General features: G+C 52.8%; 1 protein-coding gene across 1 annotated transcript in view; it reads left to right on the top strand.

The window, feature by feature from the left end:
- The window catches only part of TTC40 (tetratricopeptide repeat domain 40), an 88,218-nt gene extending 71,393 nt beyond the window's left edge, over positions 1-16,825 (top strand). Inside the window, 20 exon segments of the mRNA XM_006867482.1 lie at positions 256-505; positions 1,127-1,315; positions 2,073-2,207; positions 2,290-2,469; positions 2,652-2,822; positions 3,973-4,070; positions 4,546-4,622; positions 4,981-5,111; positions 5,353-5,483; positions 6,005-6,084; positions 6,786-6,971; positions 12,131-12,198; positions 12,287-12,347; positions 12,455-12,490; positions 13,100-13,202; positions 14,230-14,342; positions 14,568-14,649; positions 14,903-15,039; positions 15,116-15,196; positions 16,701-16,825. Of these exon segments, the coding sequence (XP_006867544.1) occupies positions 256-505; positions 1,127-1,315; positions 2,073-2,207; positions 2,290-2,469; positions 2,652-2,822; positions 3,973-4,070; positions 4,546-4,622; positions 4,981-5,111; positions 5,353-5,483; positions 6,005-6,084; positions 6,786-6,971; positions 12,131-12,198; positions 12,287-12,347; positions 12,455-12,490; positions 13,100-13,202; positions 14,230-14,342; positions 14,568-14,649; positions 14,903-15,039; positions 15,116-15,196; positions 16,701-16,825 (2,434 nt within the window).
- The last annotated feature ends 465 nt before the right edge of the window (positions 16,826-17,290 follow it).

The following is a 17,290-nucleotide window of genomic DNA, read 5'->3' as shown; positions in this document are numbered from 1 at the left end:
CACGCTACATTCTGTTACATGATTGTTACATGTTATACGACTCCACGCTACATTCTGTTACATGATTGTTATATGTTATACAACTCCATTCATGCTCCATTTGGTTTTGTGACTGTGATATTGTTCCATTTACACTACATTCTAGAAAATGCAAACTAATTGAATTTGCACTTTTAGTGCCAGAAAATAGTTGAGGGGTTGCCTGGAGAGGAAAGAGGAGGTGTTATAATGAACACGGTCATTGTCCTGAGCAAGGTGAAAGTTTCATGGGTGTATACATACGTTACATGTCTCGTGTGTCACACGTTCATTTCAGGGGCAGGCCGTAAACACACCCCTGATGAGGAAGCTGGCTCACCTCAAGCTTAACCTGGCCGAAATGTCTCTGGACATGCTTCAGCTGATCTGGGAGGAGACTCTGCAGCAGGACTTAGAGCAGGGCTCCATGGACAGGCTGCTGGCGGACTACCTGCAGGACATACGAGACTACAGCCCTGTAGGCTTGGTGAATATCGAGGCCTCACAGCTAGCTGCCCTGCCCACCAGAGGACTAGCACTGGGAGTACAGGCCTACTGGGAAACCCATCCTCAAACAAGGACGATTGATGGTTGGCCCTCAAAGTTCACGGCCTCTGTCTGTCTTTCTAGCAGATCATTGGAGGGGACTTAATTGGCTAATAAAACAGAGGTCTCGCTGGGAGATGTCTCCCAGGAGACTTTACGGCTTCCCTTTCTGGGTCACAAGTTCGCTTTGCCTCGTTAGGGTAGCATATTAAAGAACTCGATAACAGTAAATTATAATTTTTTTTTTAATGTCAAGTAGAATTTGCAAAATTTCTTTTGTTTCAAAGAAAAAATTTTTCCATTTGAGGCATTGTCTTAGATTTCATAAAGTATGAATAGATTAACATAGTCCTGAAATTGAATTGGATAACTCATAGATTTGTCAGTGAACAAGTTTGCCTAAAGCTTTAATGACCCAGTACCTAAGCCCTGGAGACAACCCCAGCCCAAGGCCCCAGGCAGGTCCTCAGACTTGGGGTATGACTCATAACTTCTGGGGGGCAGTCCTGATGTGCCAGCAGGAAGTGGAGGTGAGGGCAGTGGCATGGTTTGTGCTCTCTAGAAATGGTTCATGCTGAAGCGGACCCTGGCCCACGCCACACTGGCCCAGCTGGGCAGTCTGCAGCCGCTCTGCACCGGCTGTGCTGAGATGCATGCCCGCATGCTGGCCCTGACCGGGAGAGCCCTGCACCTGCTGACCGTGAAAGTGAACCCTGTGCATCCCACCTTCTACTGGGATGAGAGTCTCCAGGTATGTGAGTCCTGTCCAGCTCAGGCTGTGGCCCCACCTAAGAAGGGAAGATGAGGACAGATGAAGCAGTCGGGAGGCAGTATGGGGACATGGGGTCCCTGAGACAGGCCCATGGGGTATTTGGAAGAAGAGAGGGGCTCACACAGGCTCAAAGTACAGGCAAGGACCCACACCTAGTTCCAGTCCCCAACAACCCTTCTGATGCCACTCTCCTTACCTGGGCCCCTGCCTGGAGTGAGACTGGACTTTGGGGTGGTTCTAGTGAGCAGCAGGGGACAGGGGCTACAAAGGAAGTCCCAAAGAACTTGGTGAAGCCCCACTGAAGGCCTTGAGGTCTCAGACCACACACCTCAGCAGAGTCCATCCTTTGGGCCCCCAGGGGATGGCAGCCATGTGGGGGGTCTCCACTCGTGTCCTGTTCTCAGCTGAGGAGTGAGAATGCTCTGGCTGGTCAATGCGTGAGCAGCAGCAGGCCAGGCTGAGAGCTGCTGGCTGAGCTATCTGAACAAAGTCAGGACCGAAATGGCTCTCACACCTGTCTCAGGGGTGGGATGCAGTCAGGTGGGGTGGGGGCATCATGGCTGGTGATGGTGGTGATGGTCACCGTGCCCGGGGTGGGTGTTGGACTCAGTACACAGAGAATCCAGGCCCAGGAACCCCAGGGTGTCAGAGGCAGTGGGAAGCAGGGACCCAAAGATACAAAGCAACCATGGCCCCTCCCAGGAGCCCGAGGCCACCACCCCACCTGGTTCTCTAGGTGGGGGCCAAGCTGAGCAGCCTCAAGTCTCCAGAGGTGGAGGGAGAAGGAGGGGATGTGGAGGAGTGGACCCGGGAGCCGCCAGCCTTCAGGGTGGTACCCGAGGGGCACAGCAAGAAAGGGGTCCACCTGAAGGTACCTAGTTCCCCTCCCCCTCCCCCTGCTCCATCTGCATGAGCCCGAGACCCCCAGCTGAGTTTGACCCCTGGTTCCACAGAAGAGGATGGCACTGGCCCAGCGGTACCTAGCCCAGACATCTGAGGTATTGCTCCAGGGTCTGCGGGCAGCGCTGGGCGCTGGAGTCCTGGACTTGGCAGCAAACATCAGCCTGGAGATGGTGGAGTGTGTGGGCACCCTAGACCCAGCCACCAGCCTCCAGTTCCTGGCACTGTCTCAGGTAGGCAACCAGCATGCGTGGCCAGAAAAGGTGCCCCACAGTCCCCACCTGGGGACCTGTAGAGACTGGCCGGTCTCGGGTCATGTCCCTGTGGGTGCTCCGAAGCCCTGCCCACTATTAGGGCCCTATGTCCCGAGTCCCAAGCGGATGGCCCCTGCAGACCCCTTGATGGTTTCTCCCAGAGCTGCTCAGCCTCAGGTATGATGAAGGAAGTCCTGCTGGCCGCCACGACCAACACCAGCAGCTCGCAGCTCGCAGCCCTGCTGCAGCTGCAACACCGGCTGAAGTCTCAGGGCAGGACCGACACCAGTCTGTTTGCCAGCGTGGAGCAGAGGTTGACCGCCACCTCCAAGGTGATAGACCATGGGGGGCCAGGCCCAGCTGCCCAATGGAGCCCAAAGATGCCCCAGCTTCCATCCCCAAGCAGGCTTATTAACCTACCCACATGCACTCCCTCATCTGGGGCTCCCATGATTGCATTGCATCATCCATGGGAACAGAAACAGGGTGCTCACCTGTGGGGCTGTGAGACACATCAGTGTGCAACCAGAGACTGACTGCATATGAGCACGTGTGTCTGACTGTGTGCATATGCCTTGTGTGTACAGGTATGTGCATGTGTCTGCATGTGCACATGTTCTGCATGTGTGCATGAGTGCCTTGTGTGCACGTATGGCTGCGTGTACATCTCTGACACGTGTATGAGCACATTTCACATGTATATGTGTGTGAAATCTGCATGTATGTGTACACATGCATGCCCGTATGTGTGCATGTCTGTGTGCATATGTCTATGTGGAAGTGGTTTGTGTACATGTTTGTGTGCATATTTGCATGTATGTGTGATACATGTGTCTGCATGTGCACCTGTCTGGGTGTGCATGTGTCTGTATACACATCTTTGTGTGCACACATTTGTGTTGCCTTGTATACATGCACAGTTATATCTTTGGTATGTATCTGTATTCTGCTTGTACATCCATATGTGCACATGTATCTCTGTGGATACATGCTTGTGTCTACATTGTGCATGTGCCTGTACGTTCACATATCTGTGTGCACATCACTTGTGTGTCTGCATGCACGTGTCTGTATGTTCACGTGTGCACATGCTGTGTGTGTGTGTGTGTGCGTGCATGTGTGTCTGCTGGAGGAGGACCAAGGGAAACACTGCACCAGTAGAGGTGGGGGAGGTGGGGCTGGAGAACGTTCGAGGCTTCACTGTGCCCACTTCCTAACTGTCAGAGCTGCTGGCCCAGTGCCTTGTGTGTACTGCCACCCCAGTGGGGCCGGACTCCTTCAGGGCCTTCCGGCAGGGCTCCCATGCCCTCCCGCTACCCGTGTGGGGAAGAAGCCCAGGTCTACACTCTCCATCAGCAGGCCAGAGCCAAGCCCGCTGAAATCCAGTGGTGCACACATCCTGTGCAAACCTGGGGAAACGCTGCAGCGACCCCCTGGTCTGAGTTCACTCACTGATTGTTGGTTACATTTACGATGACCCAGGCTTGGCAGAATCTAGCCGTAACGGAACAGCATTTTAATCTCCTGAACGACATCCCGCCCATGTTCCGGATCCTCTTTCTGCACCACTCACAGGACAGGTATGGCTCTTGCTCTGAATCTGGGCCCTTTCTGGAGTTTGAGGTGGAAGTTCGAGTCCCACCAATGGCCCACCCCCAGCAGGCCCCCTGTAAGTGAGCACTGGTCAGATGGCTCTGATCTGAGATGGGGGATGGTGCCAAGTTCTCTCCTAGTCCCCTAGGTCCTTGCTGACTGCCAAGAGGCCCCAGACAGTGAGAGGGTTGAGGTGTGGCACCTCGTCTCTGGCACAGGAACTTCAGGTTTGGTCTGGGGACTCTGGAGGGTCTGAACCTGAGTTCCGAAGGTCACCGTGACTGTGGGGGCAGCCACCTTCGCCAGGTCCCACTCTCTGTGGTGGTGGAGCCATGGTAACCTGCTGATCACACGCTGGCGGTCCAAGTGCATGTGCCTGCGTGTCCGTGTGTATGTTCACACCCATGCCACCCTGTGAAGCAGTCCCCAGGACGTGCTAGGACCCGCCAACTCCTCCCACAGGTCCCATCTGTATGGTGCCGCATTCGAGAGACCCAAGCTCGTTCCTGCCCCCAAAGGAAAACATGTATCTGTCGGTGGTGAGTTCCTGCTCCCTACGAGGGTCAGGGAGTCTGGCTGTGGACACTTTAGAGCAACAGAGCACAAAGAAAGACTTCCAGCCCTCGACAGCCCTGCCCCCACCTGCTGCACCACGCCGCCCCCTCCGATGGGCGGGGTCAGCCTGCCGGTGTGTGCTGGGTGGGACGGCTCTCTGCCTTTCTTGCTGGGGTCCCCCTTTTGGGAGCCATCCAGGTGTGAAATCTAGTTGGGGAAGGCTTCCACCCCCAGCCCACAGCCCCCGCAGCATCTGTTCCCCTCATACATGGACCCCACAGTGTCGCCACTCCCCTCCCCCACTGACCCTCGGCTGGCTCAGGGCTGGGCTCTTTCCTGTAGGCTGCTGCCACGTGGCGCGGGTGGCTGTGGACCCGGCCGCCCTTCCTCACCTGATGTCCAGTGTGCAGCAATTCCGGAGACAGTCCCTGGTGGAAGCCCACAGTGAGGACATGGACCTGAACCCCAGCTCAGTGAGTGGTCCACAGCCTGAGCTGACCTGGGCCACACAGCCTACTGGGCACCCGGGAGAGGCGGCTCAGGCTGGGGGCCCCACATGGAAGGTCAGCCGCTGGGCCATGGGGGATGAGCAGGCTGGGCTCAGGGGTCCAGTGTCCAGTGGGCTGGGCCCTTTTACAGCCATAACCCGCAGTGAGTTTTTATGGGATCCTTTTAGCTGCTTTCTGATTCTGGATATTGTTGGAGTAGAAACAGGTGCCAGAAAATGCTCAAATTCAAGAGGATGAAAATTACCGAAAAAAAGTTGACAAATTCAACAACATCCTGAAGACCTCGGAGGAATACCTGAAGCCACTCTTCCCACTGATGGGTTCTCATGAAACCAGGTATCACTCAGAGCCCCTGTGTGCCAACCCCGAGACTGTGGCCCCACCCTCAGTGGACGTGGGCTTGGGGCATCGGCAAGCATGTCTGAAAGCATAGGACACAGGGTGGAGGGGTGGACTCTGGGGTCCCAGTCACCCACGGGGCTGACCATGAGTCTGAGCTTCAGGATCCTGTGTCTCCTGGTGTCATCCAGACTCAAAGACATGCGCTGGTCACGGCTGTTATAGTGTGACATCACGGTGTACACGCAGCAAGCATTCTCGCTGCTGAAATGGGGCCATTTCTGCCTAGTCTGTGCCTGTGGGCAACCCCGCAACCCTCCACCCATCTCAAGCCTGGGTATGAGGGACATGCAAGGGCACCCAAGGATCCCTGTTGTGGGCCAAGAGAAGGACAATGACTGCCCTTGACACGACCTCACAACATAGGAAGGTGATGGTCTTGGTGGATGATGTAAGTCTACTTTTTGGGTAAGATTGAGTCTACTTTTAAAACCTGAATACACACCTCTGGATTTCAGAATACAAGTTCCCACGCTCATGGTGGATTCGGGCAAATACAAGGTCAAAGACAAAGAGAGGAAAGTATCTCTGCCACCAGGTGAGTCTGGGGCAGGGATGCTAGACCTCAGACACTGAGCTGGACCTAGCCCTGTGTCCACCTCCACGGTCATCACTCACGTTCCCTGGACTGAGGTCACAGCAGCCCTGTGTCCATCTCCACGGTCATCACTCATGTTCCCTGGACTCAGGTCACAGCAGCCCTGTGTCCACCTCCACGGTCATCACTCATGTTCCCTGGACTGAGGCCACACCAGCAACATGTGCGTGTGTATGTATGTGCTCTCTATGCGCATGTGTGTGCATTCATGTGTGTGCACAGTCATTGTGTGTACGTTGTGTGTGTGTTGTGTATACACTATTAAGTGCCGTCTAGTGCATTCCTAAGGAACTCTGGTAGCTCTGGTAGTGTAGTGGTTATGAATCGGGCTGCCAACCTCACGGTCAGCAGTTTGAAACTACCAGCGGTTCCACGGGAGAAAGATGAGGCTTTCTACTCTCGTAAAGCTTTACAGTCTCGGAAACCCTGTGCAGGGTCATTATGGGTCGGAGCCGACTCCACAGCACATAACAACAACAACAACAGTCCATTCCAACTCACAGCCACCCTGGAGAAGGTTTCTGAGAAGTGGCTGGCAGGTTTGAACTGCCAAACTGTTGTTTGGAAGTCCAGTGCTTATCCTACAGACTGACCGTGCTCCCACGTGGACACACGTAACCGACGCTGAGCTGTTGTTTCAGCTGCTACTGCCTCCGCTTCAGTTGCTTCTCCAGAGGCTGCGGACAACATCATCCTGATTGCGGACCAGCAACTCCTGGAGCTACCACTGGAAGGTCTGTCCATGTTCGATGAGGGGTCAGTGTCCTCTGTGTCTCGAGACTTTTCTCTCCAGATGCTGATGAATCGTCTTCACAAGGAGGAGACAGGTAAGGACTGTCCCTAGTCATGTTCATATTTAAATTGGCTAAAATGGACACATTGAAATGATCTTTATGATAAGAGAAGGCTAACTCCTGTCCAAACAATTATTCTGGGCAGTCCTTCAGTCCAAGACTCACAGAGAGCAACTGCTGTGAGTTGCTCAGCGTACAGGGAGGAAGATCTGTCCCCCCACAGAACTTCCCAGGACAGATTGACAGAGAGCCTCCAAGGAATGATTCAATGAAAGATTTCATTTCCTGGTGATCAGGAAGGCATGACTGAGACCTGGAGACCTGGGGGCTGGTCACTGGGTACAGCAAGCCAGGGGCCCCAGTCTGCAAAATCTCTCCAACACATATCACTGTCTACATGATGTAACATTTCAATAAAAACAGATTTAAATTCACAAGAAAGTAGATGCCCTTCTGCTTCGATCCAAGATGGAGTAATGAGGACCAATTTTTACTCTTCCAGTGGAAACTACTAGAAAACAAATAAAGAATGTGAAAGTACACACTTCACACTGGGTACCAGGCAACACTGGGCAGTGATCACCAAGTGAGTGCCCAGCTCAGGACTGAGGCGGCCTTTGCAGCCGTGGGCAGAGTGGAAACCAGGGAAGAGCTATGGCCTCTCCAAGTGTGGAGCCCTAGCTGGGAGTCACCAGGCCACTCCAGCGGTGAGAAGCTCAGAGGCCTGCAGGGCCCCTAGTCCCCAGCTGAGAAGTGATCCAGACCTGTGGGAGAGAGAACTGCCTGGGCCCAACTGAAACCCAGAGCAGACCTGTGGTCATCAAGTCAATCCTGACTCACGGCGCTTGTCCAGGACACCACAGAATTCTCCTTAGGGCTTCCAAGACTGTTAGGGAGTCTGGAATTTATGCCACAGGTATTTGAAATACCAGCAGGGTCACCCATGGTGGACATGTTTCAGCTGAGCTTCCAGGCTAAGATGGATTAGGAAGGAGAGACGGAATACCTTCAAATATTGAGTCACTGAAAACCTTAGGAATGGCGGTGGAACACCGTCAGCACCAGATTACTGACTATTGAAACATGATGAAGAGCACCCGGATGATATGATAACAGCGCCGGAAAGTGAACCCCACAGGATGGAAACCACTCAAAAGGCAGCTAGGGAAGAAGAGCTGCCTCCTCAAAGTAGAGTCGAGCATGATGGCACCAATAAAGTAAAGCCCTCGGGACCGCCATTTGCTGATGGGGCACAGCTCAAAATAAAGAGAAACTGTTGAAAACATCCATTTATAATTGGCCCATGAAATGTATGAAGTAGGAATCTAAGAAAATTGGAAGTTGCATAAATGAAATGGAACACATAGACATCGATATTCCAGGCATTTGTGAGCTGAAACGAACTGGCATTGGCCATTTTGAATTGGACAGTCACATGGTTTGCTATGCCGATAATGTCACGTTGAAGAGGAATGGTGTCATATTCATTATCAAAAAGAGCATTTCAAGATCTATCTTGAAATATAATGCTGTCTGTGATAGGATAAGTTAATATCACTATTATTCAAATTTATGTACCAAGCACTAAAGCCGGTGATTATGAAATTGAAGAGTTCTACCAGCTTATTCAGGCTGAAATTGATTACCCTGCAATCAAGATGTATTGCTAATTACTGGTGATTGGAATGCAGATGTTGGAAACAAAGAGGAAGGATCAGTAGTCAGAAAATATGGCCTTGGCGATAAAAACGATGCTGGAGATAGCAGGATAGATTTTTGCAAGGCCCATGACTTCTTCGTCGCAAATATCTCCTTAAACAGCATAAAAGATGACTTTCACGTGGACCTCACCAGATGGAATACACAGAAATCATATTGATTACATCTGTGGAAAGAGATGGTGGAAAAGCTCCACGTCATCAGATAAAACAAGATGAAGGGTAGACTGTGATTTTGCTCGTATGCAAGTTCAGGCTGAAGCTGAAGACAATTCAAACAAGTCCAAAAAAACCAAAAATGACCTTGAACATATCCCACCTGAATCTAGAGATCGTCTCAAGAACAGATTTGATACATTAGACACTAATGACCAGAGACCAGAAGAGTCATGGGGTGCCATCAAGAAGAGCATGCAGGAAGGAAGTAAAAAGTCATTAAGAAAAAAAGAAAACACCAAAATGATGTCAGAAGAGACTCTGAAACTTGCTCTCCAGTGTGGCCATGCTAAAGCAAATGTTAGAAATGAGGAGGTAAAAGAGCTGAACAGAAAATTTCAAAGGGCATCTCAAGAAGACATAGTCAAATACTAAAATGAAATAAGACCTGGAGTTAGAAAATCAAAATGTAAGAACATGCTCAGCATTTCTGACGCCGAGGGAACTGAAGAAAAAAACTCATGCCTCAACTTGCACTATTGAAGGATTCTATGGTACCATAGTGCTTACGAATCAGACTGCTAATCTCACAGTCAGTAGTTCGAAACTACCAGCTGTTCCACAGGGGAAAGATGAGGCTTTCTGCTCCCATAAACATTTTCAGCCTCAGAAACTCTGTACAGGGTTGCTATGAGTCAGAACCGACTCCACGGCTCATAACAACAACATGGGAAAAATGGACTCCTAGTGTGGCGCTGTGGATTAATGTGCTGGACTGCAAGGTCGGTGGTTCAAGCTCACCAGCCGCTGCTTGGAAACCCTATACAGGGTCGCTATGAGTCGGAACTGACTCGACGGCACACAACAAGAACAAGTGTGTGGTGCTGCTATAAGATCATCACTGGACCTCAAACCACCAAGTCAGCAGTTCAAATTCACCAGCAGGTCCTTGGAAATCCTATATAGGGTTGCTCTGAGTCTTAACAATGACAAGAATGAGCAAAGGATTGAATGTTGCAGAAAGCATCAAAAGATGGAAGCAATACACAGAGTTATTGTGCAAAAAAAAAAAGTCAATGTTCAACCATTTTCAAGAGATAGCATCTGATCAAGAGCCCGTGATTCTGAAGGAGGAAGTCCAAGGTGCACTGAAGGCATTGGCAAAGAACAAGGCATCAGGAACTGATGGAATGAATGCAAATTGGAATCTTTCAACAGACTGATGCAGCACTGGAGGCACTCACTCATTTATGCCAAGAAATTGGGAAGACAATGACCTGGCCAGCTGATTGGAAGAGAGCCGTATGTGTGCCCATGACAGACAAAGGTGACTCAATGGAACATGAAGTCGTCAGGCAATATCATTAATATCACACACAAGCAAATTTTTGCTAAATTTTAAAAAGTACATTGACAGAGAGCTGCCAGAGGTTCCGGTCAGATTTGGACAGGTATGTGGAATGAGGGATATCATTACTGATGTAAAATGGATCTTGGCTGAAAGCAGAGAATACTGGAAATCTGTTTACCTGTGCTTTATTGACTATGCAAAGGCTTTTGATTGTGTGGATCATGACAAGCTATGGACAACATTGCAGAGAATGAATATTCCAGAACACTTAATTGTGCTCATGATCAAGAGGCAGTTGTCCGAACAGAACATGGGGACACTGAATGGTTTAAATCAAAAAAGGTGTACGCCAGGTTGCATTCTTTCACCATACTTATTCAACCTGTATGCTGAGCACATAATCTGAGAAGCCAAGTTATATGAAGAAAAACGTGGCATCAGGATTGGAGGAAGACTCATTAGCAACTTGCGATATGCAGATGATACAAACTTGCTTGCCGAAAGTGAAGAGGACTTAAAATATTTACTGATGAAGATCAAAGAGCACAGCACCCCAGTGTTTTCAACAAAAATCCTCCCCACTGGACCAATAAATAACATCAAGCGAAATGGAGAAATTATTGAAATTGTCAAAGACTTCATTTTGCTCGGATCAACCATTAACACTCATGGAGGCAGCAATTAAGAAATCAAACGATGTATTACCTTAGGCAAATCTGCTGTACAAGACCTATGTAAAGTGTTCAAGAGCAAAGATGCCAGTTTGAGGACTAAGGTGCACCTGATCCAAACCCCATGGTATTTTTAATAGCCTCATATGCATGCAAAAGTTGGGCAATGAATAAAGAAGATGGTAGAAACACGGATGCATTGAATACGGGGTTGGAGGAGAATATTGAAAATACCATGGACTCTAAATGAACAAACAAATCGGTGTTGGAAGAAGTACAGCCAGAATGCTCTTTAGAAGCCAGGAAAACCAGACTTGGTCTCTTATACTTCGGACATATTATCAGGAGGGATCAGACCCTGGAGAAGAACATCATGCTTGGTAAAGTGGAGGGTCAGTGAAAAAGAGGAAGACGCCCAACGAGATGGACTGGCACGGTGGCAGCATCAATGGGTTCAAGTGTGGCAGCAACTGTGAGGTTGGCGCAGGACTGGGCAGTGTTTCCTTCTGTTGTGCGCAGGGTCGCGATGAGTTGGTACCGACTTACAGCACCCAACACCACCCACAAGTCATTATGGAACCAGACAACCTCCTCATTCTCATTTGGAGTGCCTGATGGGTTTGAACTGCTGACCTGTGGTTAGCAGTCTAGCGCTTAAGCCACTGCACCACCAAGATGTCTTTCAGGTCAGGTCAGGGCAGACCTAACAAAAGGAATCCTCGGAGCCCATGTCCCCACCCCCAGAAGGGTTTAGCCCACACTCACAGGCACTGAGCCATGTGACCAGAGGACTTTCCGGTCCCAGGTTCAAGGGCTACCCTGAAAAGGGCCCGGCCGTTTCCAGGGAGCTTAGCTGCATCTAAGAACAAAACTCAAAAACATTTATAGGAATGAAAACTATCCAGTGCCCAGTAAGCTAAAAGTCACATCCGGCATCCAGTCAAAATTCACCAGGTGTGCCAAGAAGTAGGAAAATGTGCCCTGTGATGAGGTGAGTCAGTATCCACAGAACGTAGCACAGAATGATGCAGATGACAGAACTAGCATACAAGGACACTGGACGCTATTCTAAGGGTGTCCCATGTGTTCACAGGGTAGAGGAGAGTTAGCGTGCTAAGCTCAGCCTGGCTGGGGAGTGGCTGGCAGGGGGTGGTCCCGGAGCCCCCTGCTCCCCTTTGGGAGGTGTCCTGGCAGACGGAGCCTTTCCAAGCCCTGTCAACCGGTACACTTGGGATACTGTTGTCATTTCAGCTTCACAGAAAATGTACACTCATCTGCTCTCCATTTCTTTGGCAGAAGGTGGTATAAAAAAGGAGAGCACAGTCAAAGAAACCAAGAGAAACCTAGGCAAGAAGGGCAGGAAGGTGGGTCAGAGAGGGCTCCCAGCACTGTGGTCCAGGGGTCTGCTGGGGCTGCCTGGGGGACATGCTAACTGCCCCTTCTGTGGCTCAGGGAACCCTGACCAGGATCCTGCCCCCAAACTGCATTGTGGTGGACTCCGACAACTTCAAGTGTATCCTTTCTGCTGGCAGCCTCCAGCCTACACCCTCACCTCACTCCTGAGCCCCGCCAACCCTTCCCCTCTGCCCAGTGGCCCCATTCTCCTTGACTGAGCCCCAGTCGTGGTGGATCCCTATGAGGAGGCACAGAGCATCGGTGAGCGACCTGCACACCACGGGGGCTTCTTTCACCCCCGCTGACTCCGAGCTAGATGTGGGACCCTCACCCACATAGTGACGTCCCATGGTACCTGCTCCCCTCACCCACGCCTTGATGCCTGGTTAGGCTCTGAGCTAGCTGGCCCCACGAGGTCTGATAGCTGCCACTTAAGTTGTTGTTGTAAGGTGCCATCGAGTGGATACTGACTCATAGCGACCCTCTGCACAACAGAATGAAACATAAGTAGTTCATGTTTTCTTTCGCTAAATGGTTATCAAATCCACAACAGGTCCACGCGTGTGAGCCAGTCCTGAGGATTCTGACTAGGTTCCACAGGCCAGATGCCGGGCAGTGTGACCAGGGTCACAGGCCGGCCCGCAGAGCTGGGTCCATGGACACCCACCCCCACGGCCCGCCCATCACACCCTGGGCACGCACAGTTCGGCCCATGTACACCGGACCCACGCACAACCTGGTTCATGAACGCCTGCCCCACGTCCGCCGGCCAAGAACACGATCCCCCCACACACTCCCACCCCACGCACGCCCCCGTGCCATGCGGGGTACAGGTCGCGTAAGCTGTCGCCCTTGAATTTCTCCTTGCAGAAATGCTGACTCCTGTCTCCGTGACCCGGGAAATTCTGGAACGATTTCGAGACTCGTTCACTGCCCGCTGGGTCGGGCATCTGGGGAATAAGTACTTTCCGAGGTTCGGGATCCGCGTTCCAGGCTGGGATGAGCTTAGGGGCAGGAGGGCGGCACAGAGGAAAATTCAAGGTGTCTCCGGGTGGACACGCCCCTCAGTGGCCCGGAAGCCCCTCCTTCCCCTCGGCTCCTTTCTGCAATCACAGCCCCGCCCCGCCCGCCTCATTTTCCAAGGCCACTCCCGGCCACCTCTGGTCTGCCCCGCCTACATACACACCCAGCCCCTCCCTCTCGTACAACCCTCCCTTTAGCTCTCCCCTAGCTGACCCCACTCTCCACACACCCTCTCCTGGCCTCTCCCCTCCCCCGTTTGATTTCTCCACCTCGTTCTCTGGCCCCCCTGCAATGTCTGGGCCCTCAAGTGCTCTAACCCCATCCACCCGTGTCATGGTTTGGGGCACTACAGGATCCAATACCCTGAGGACAGAGACCCCAAGAAGTGCTCTGAGCCCCAGCCTGCACCCTTGGCCCCCTCTACAGCTGCTCTGCTTCCTCGGGTCCCTCTTGGGACTGACGTCCCTCCCTTTCCATGGTGACCAGTTCCAAAGCAAGGCCGTCATTCCCGCCCACCTGCCCAGCTCTGCTGTTCCCCCCACTCCAAGCCATCCATCCCCACCTCTGTCCATGCCTCTGGACACAGCGTTCCTGTGACTACGCCGAGGGACAAGCACACGTCCCTCCCTACAGCTGACCTTGCCCTCTGGTGGTGCTGTCCATTTTGGGAGGCCCGGGTGGTCCTTCCTCACTGTGGGTTACACAGCCTACTAGGATGGGTGCTGCTCAGGGTCCCATGGGCTCTGCCCTGAGTGTTTCAGAAACTACCGCCTGCAGTGAGGTGGTATTGGCGCCACCCCCGGGGAGCCCACCAAACCGTCCTGCCCGCAGTTGCTGCACAAAGAGGGGAGTGGCCAGGGTAGGATGGGGGCAGGCATCAGCAGCAGGGTCTGTGGGGACAACTAGGACAGTCACTCAGTAGGCAGTGTGTGTCCCAGTGTTGGGGTGTTGACCTCCCCCATTGCTCCCCCCTGCAGCCAGGCAGAATGGGAGCAGGTCCTGGGCAGCTGCCAGGGTTTCTTCTTCTACGGGATGGAGAACTTCCTGTCCCACATCCTGGTGGAGAGACTGGTCGTCATGGACTTACATGGTGAGACGGGGCCTCCTGGACATCTCCAACAGCCGCTCCCAAGGTCCTGGCTGAGTCAAGGGTGGGAAGCATTTGGGGACACACCTCTCCCCACAAAGCCCTTCCAGTCTGACATTGGGGCTTAGAGGTAACAGGCCCCCTCAGGTGGTGGTGTGCCCCCCCCATGAGTGGATGAGGTGACCGTGGGTGACGTCATCGCGGGCTGTGTCCTGTCCCCGTGTGCAGAATGTCAGCTGGTAGTGCTGTTGGACTCCACACATTCCGTCGACAGCGTGAGGAGGCGTTCGGAGCTGGAGGAGACCAAGAGGTGGGCCCTGCCCAGTGAGAGGGAGGAGGCTGGGCTTAGGGACACCCTTCCTATGACCATGACCCAGACGGACAGCTCTGCTGGACACAGAGGGACAGCAGGTGGGAGGGTCAGGCATGACCAACACCTCGTGGCCATTTCTGTCCATGTGGTACTTAGGGGGTCCTATTTTAGAGACCTCTGACAACAGTGAGTCCCAACATGCAGTCTTGCTCTGGAGGCTGACCCAGAGGGCTTTGGTTCCTGTCCACAGCGCCCTCCAGCTGTTCCTGGAAAAGCCTGTCCAGACCGCTGTCCTCCTGAGTCTGGTGGGCATCGGGAGCATCCTGGGGAACCAGTGGTCCACACTGCTGCAGGACAATGCCATTCGGGCCAGCGCCCTGTGGGAGAGTGAGTGGACATCAGGGCCGCCGCAGGGATGGACTACCTCCCTGGACCCAACTGAGGGATCGATCTCTCGCCCTAGATCTGCTAACGGTTGGAAAGACGGTGGGGAAAACAGTCCGTCTTATCCAGAAGATGGGAGTCAGCGACCCCGCCATCCAAGGTGAGGTCACATGACCCCGACCCCCACCCCAGCACACACACTGTTTGCCCCTCCAGTGCTGCAGTTATGGGGTTTCTTAGGAAAGTAACAGCTTACAGTCCAGGTTCAAGAGGCTCCGAGACTGTAACTCACAGCCAGAGGGGCTATGGTCCTGGGACCCTTCAGTACATTCGCTCATCCGAGGGAGACAGGCCCACCCTGGAATCACATTACATGGAGGGGGAGGCGGATCACACATAGGCAGTGCTCTGAGCCCAGATGAGAAATTCAGGTGAACTCCTGAGCTGGAACCCCACCCTGCTGAAGAGAACTGGGTGTGGAATGCTGGATGGCCGAGCAATCTCCAGACCAGCCCACCTGCCCACCCCGGTGCCCCCAGGACGTGTCCAGGAATCCCACTAAGATTCCCAACTGCGAAGTGTGTGAATAAGTGAGTGTGTGAATCTGGGTGGGTGGATGGATGGATGAACATGGACAGGCGGGTAGATGAGTGAGTGAGTGAGTGAGTGAGAGAGTTCTGGACCCATCAGTCCCCTCGTGGGGCGAGAACAGAAACAACACAAACGGACTTCTTGATCAAACAAATGTTTCTGAGGCTGTATCCAGATGGCTAGCTCTCAGGGAAGGAAGGTTCTAGAATACTGGGTCTACAGATGTTTCTGTGCCAATAGCCAGTAGCCCTCGGATGGAGACCTTCATGCTTATTACCACCAGGAGCTTCACGGTGCAGGGACCCCAGGTCTAAAAGACACACTCGGCCGGCTCTTCTTTCTTGCTGGTAGTGACACCCCCTCTCTCTGCTCACATGTCTCTCCTTCTGTCTCTGGCTGCGGGAATGTTGTCAGAGGATCAAGGGTACTTCACTGCAGCCCACCCTTAATCTTCCCGATTACATCACTGAACTGGCCCCATTACATCATTACAGAACTGCCAAATCACCGAGAACCCTAATTTATTGTTTGTTGTTCTGAAGTGCTATGGAGTCCGTTCCGACCCATAGCCCCCTGTATAGGGTTTCCGAGGAGCAGATGGTGAGTGAGCATGAACTGCCAACCTTGCGGTTAGAACCAACTTTTCAGTCCAGCACATTAACCTGCGGCACCACACCAGGACTCTGACACATAATTTGGGGGGGGGGGAGGGACACACAATTCAACAGTGAGTGGATGAATTGGTGGGTGAGTGGACAGCTATCGGGAAGATGGGGGAGACAGGCTGGACCCAGCACTGACTCTGAAGGTGGACACAGCCCGGCCCCTCGGGGCCTTTGCAGGTGGCAGGTAAGCAACAAGAAACAGGCTGACAGGAGCCTCTGCCCCTGCCGTCATGACACACAATCAGCGGAGTTAAAGGCAGAGTCCGGCAGGGCCATCACCCTGGGTCCCCTGTGGAGGTGACCAGTCAGGGCCAGTTGCTGCCGCTTCCACTCCTACCCGGAGCCAGAGGTGGTGACAGGAGGCATGAGGCGGGGACCCTTTGCCAACACTGTGTCTGCTCTTCCCAGATGAGTTCGCTCAGGCCTCCAAAGACATCCTGGTGTCCTTCTGGGGACAGCTTCATCAACCAGAGCAACGCCTCGCTACCCTCAATCTGGTGTTGTACGGGTTACCTCACCAAGCCATCGGGTGACGTGTGCTTCCCAGGGCAGTCCTCGTGGGGGTGGAGAGCTCTTTCAGGGTGCAGGGGTGAGGGACAGATGGTGTTGATCCAGAAGAGATGTGTGGGTACCCCAGTCCGAGTTTCTGGGAAGCCCCCTAATGCTTCAGATACAGAGCGGTTACCAGAGGAAAATGGGTTTTGATTTAAGTGTTTTAATAAACAAACAAACTGAAATATCTAGTGGCATTTGTTCCCCACCCAGAAGACCTGGAGCCCCCATGCCACACCCGCATGCCTACCCTGCCTCTTGCTGGCAATGACGACATCTGCCCCTAACCACACCTCCCCTTGCCCCCCAGTCTACCTGCATCCCCAGGGTCCACTTGTCCTTCCCTCACACAACTACCCTCCTGAGGGGCTGGGAGAAACAAAGAGGCCCAAGATGACTTGAGGCTGACCCCGGGGGATGGAGAAGACAGGGTGGATCTACAGAAC

The sequence above is a fragment of the Chrysochloris asiatica genome, unplaced genomic scaffold, assembly GCF_000296735.1.
Source record: "Chrysochloris asiatica unplaced genomic scaffold, ChrAsi1.0 scaffold00105, whole genome shotgun sequence".
Taxonomy (NCBI): Eukaryota; Metazoa; Chordata; class Mammalia; order Afrosoricida; family Chrysochloridae; genus Chrysochloris; species Chrysochloris asiatica.
The sequence above is the reverse complement of the archived record's forward strand: the minus strand, read 5'-3'. Positions and strand labels throughout refer to the sequence as shown.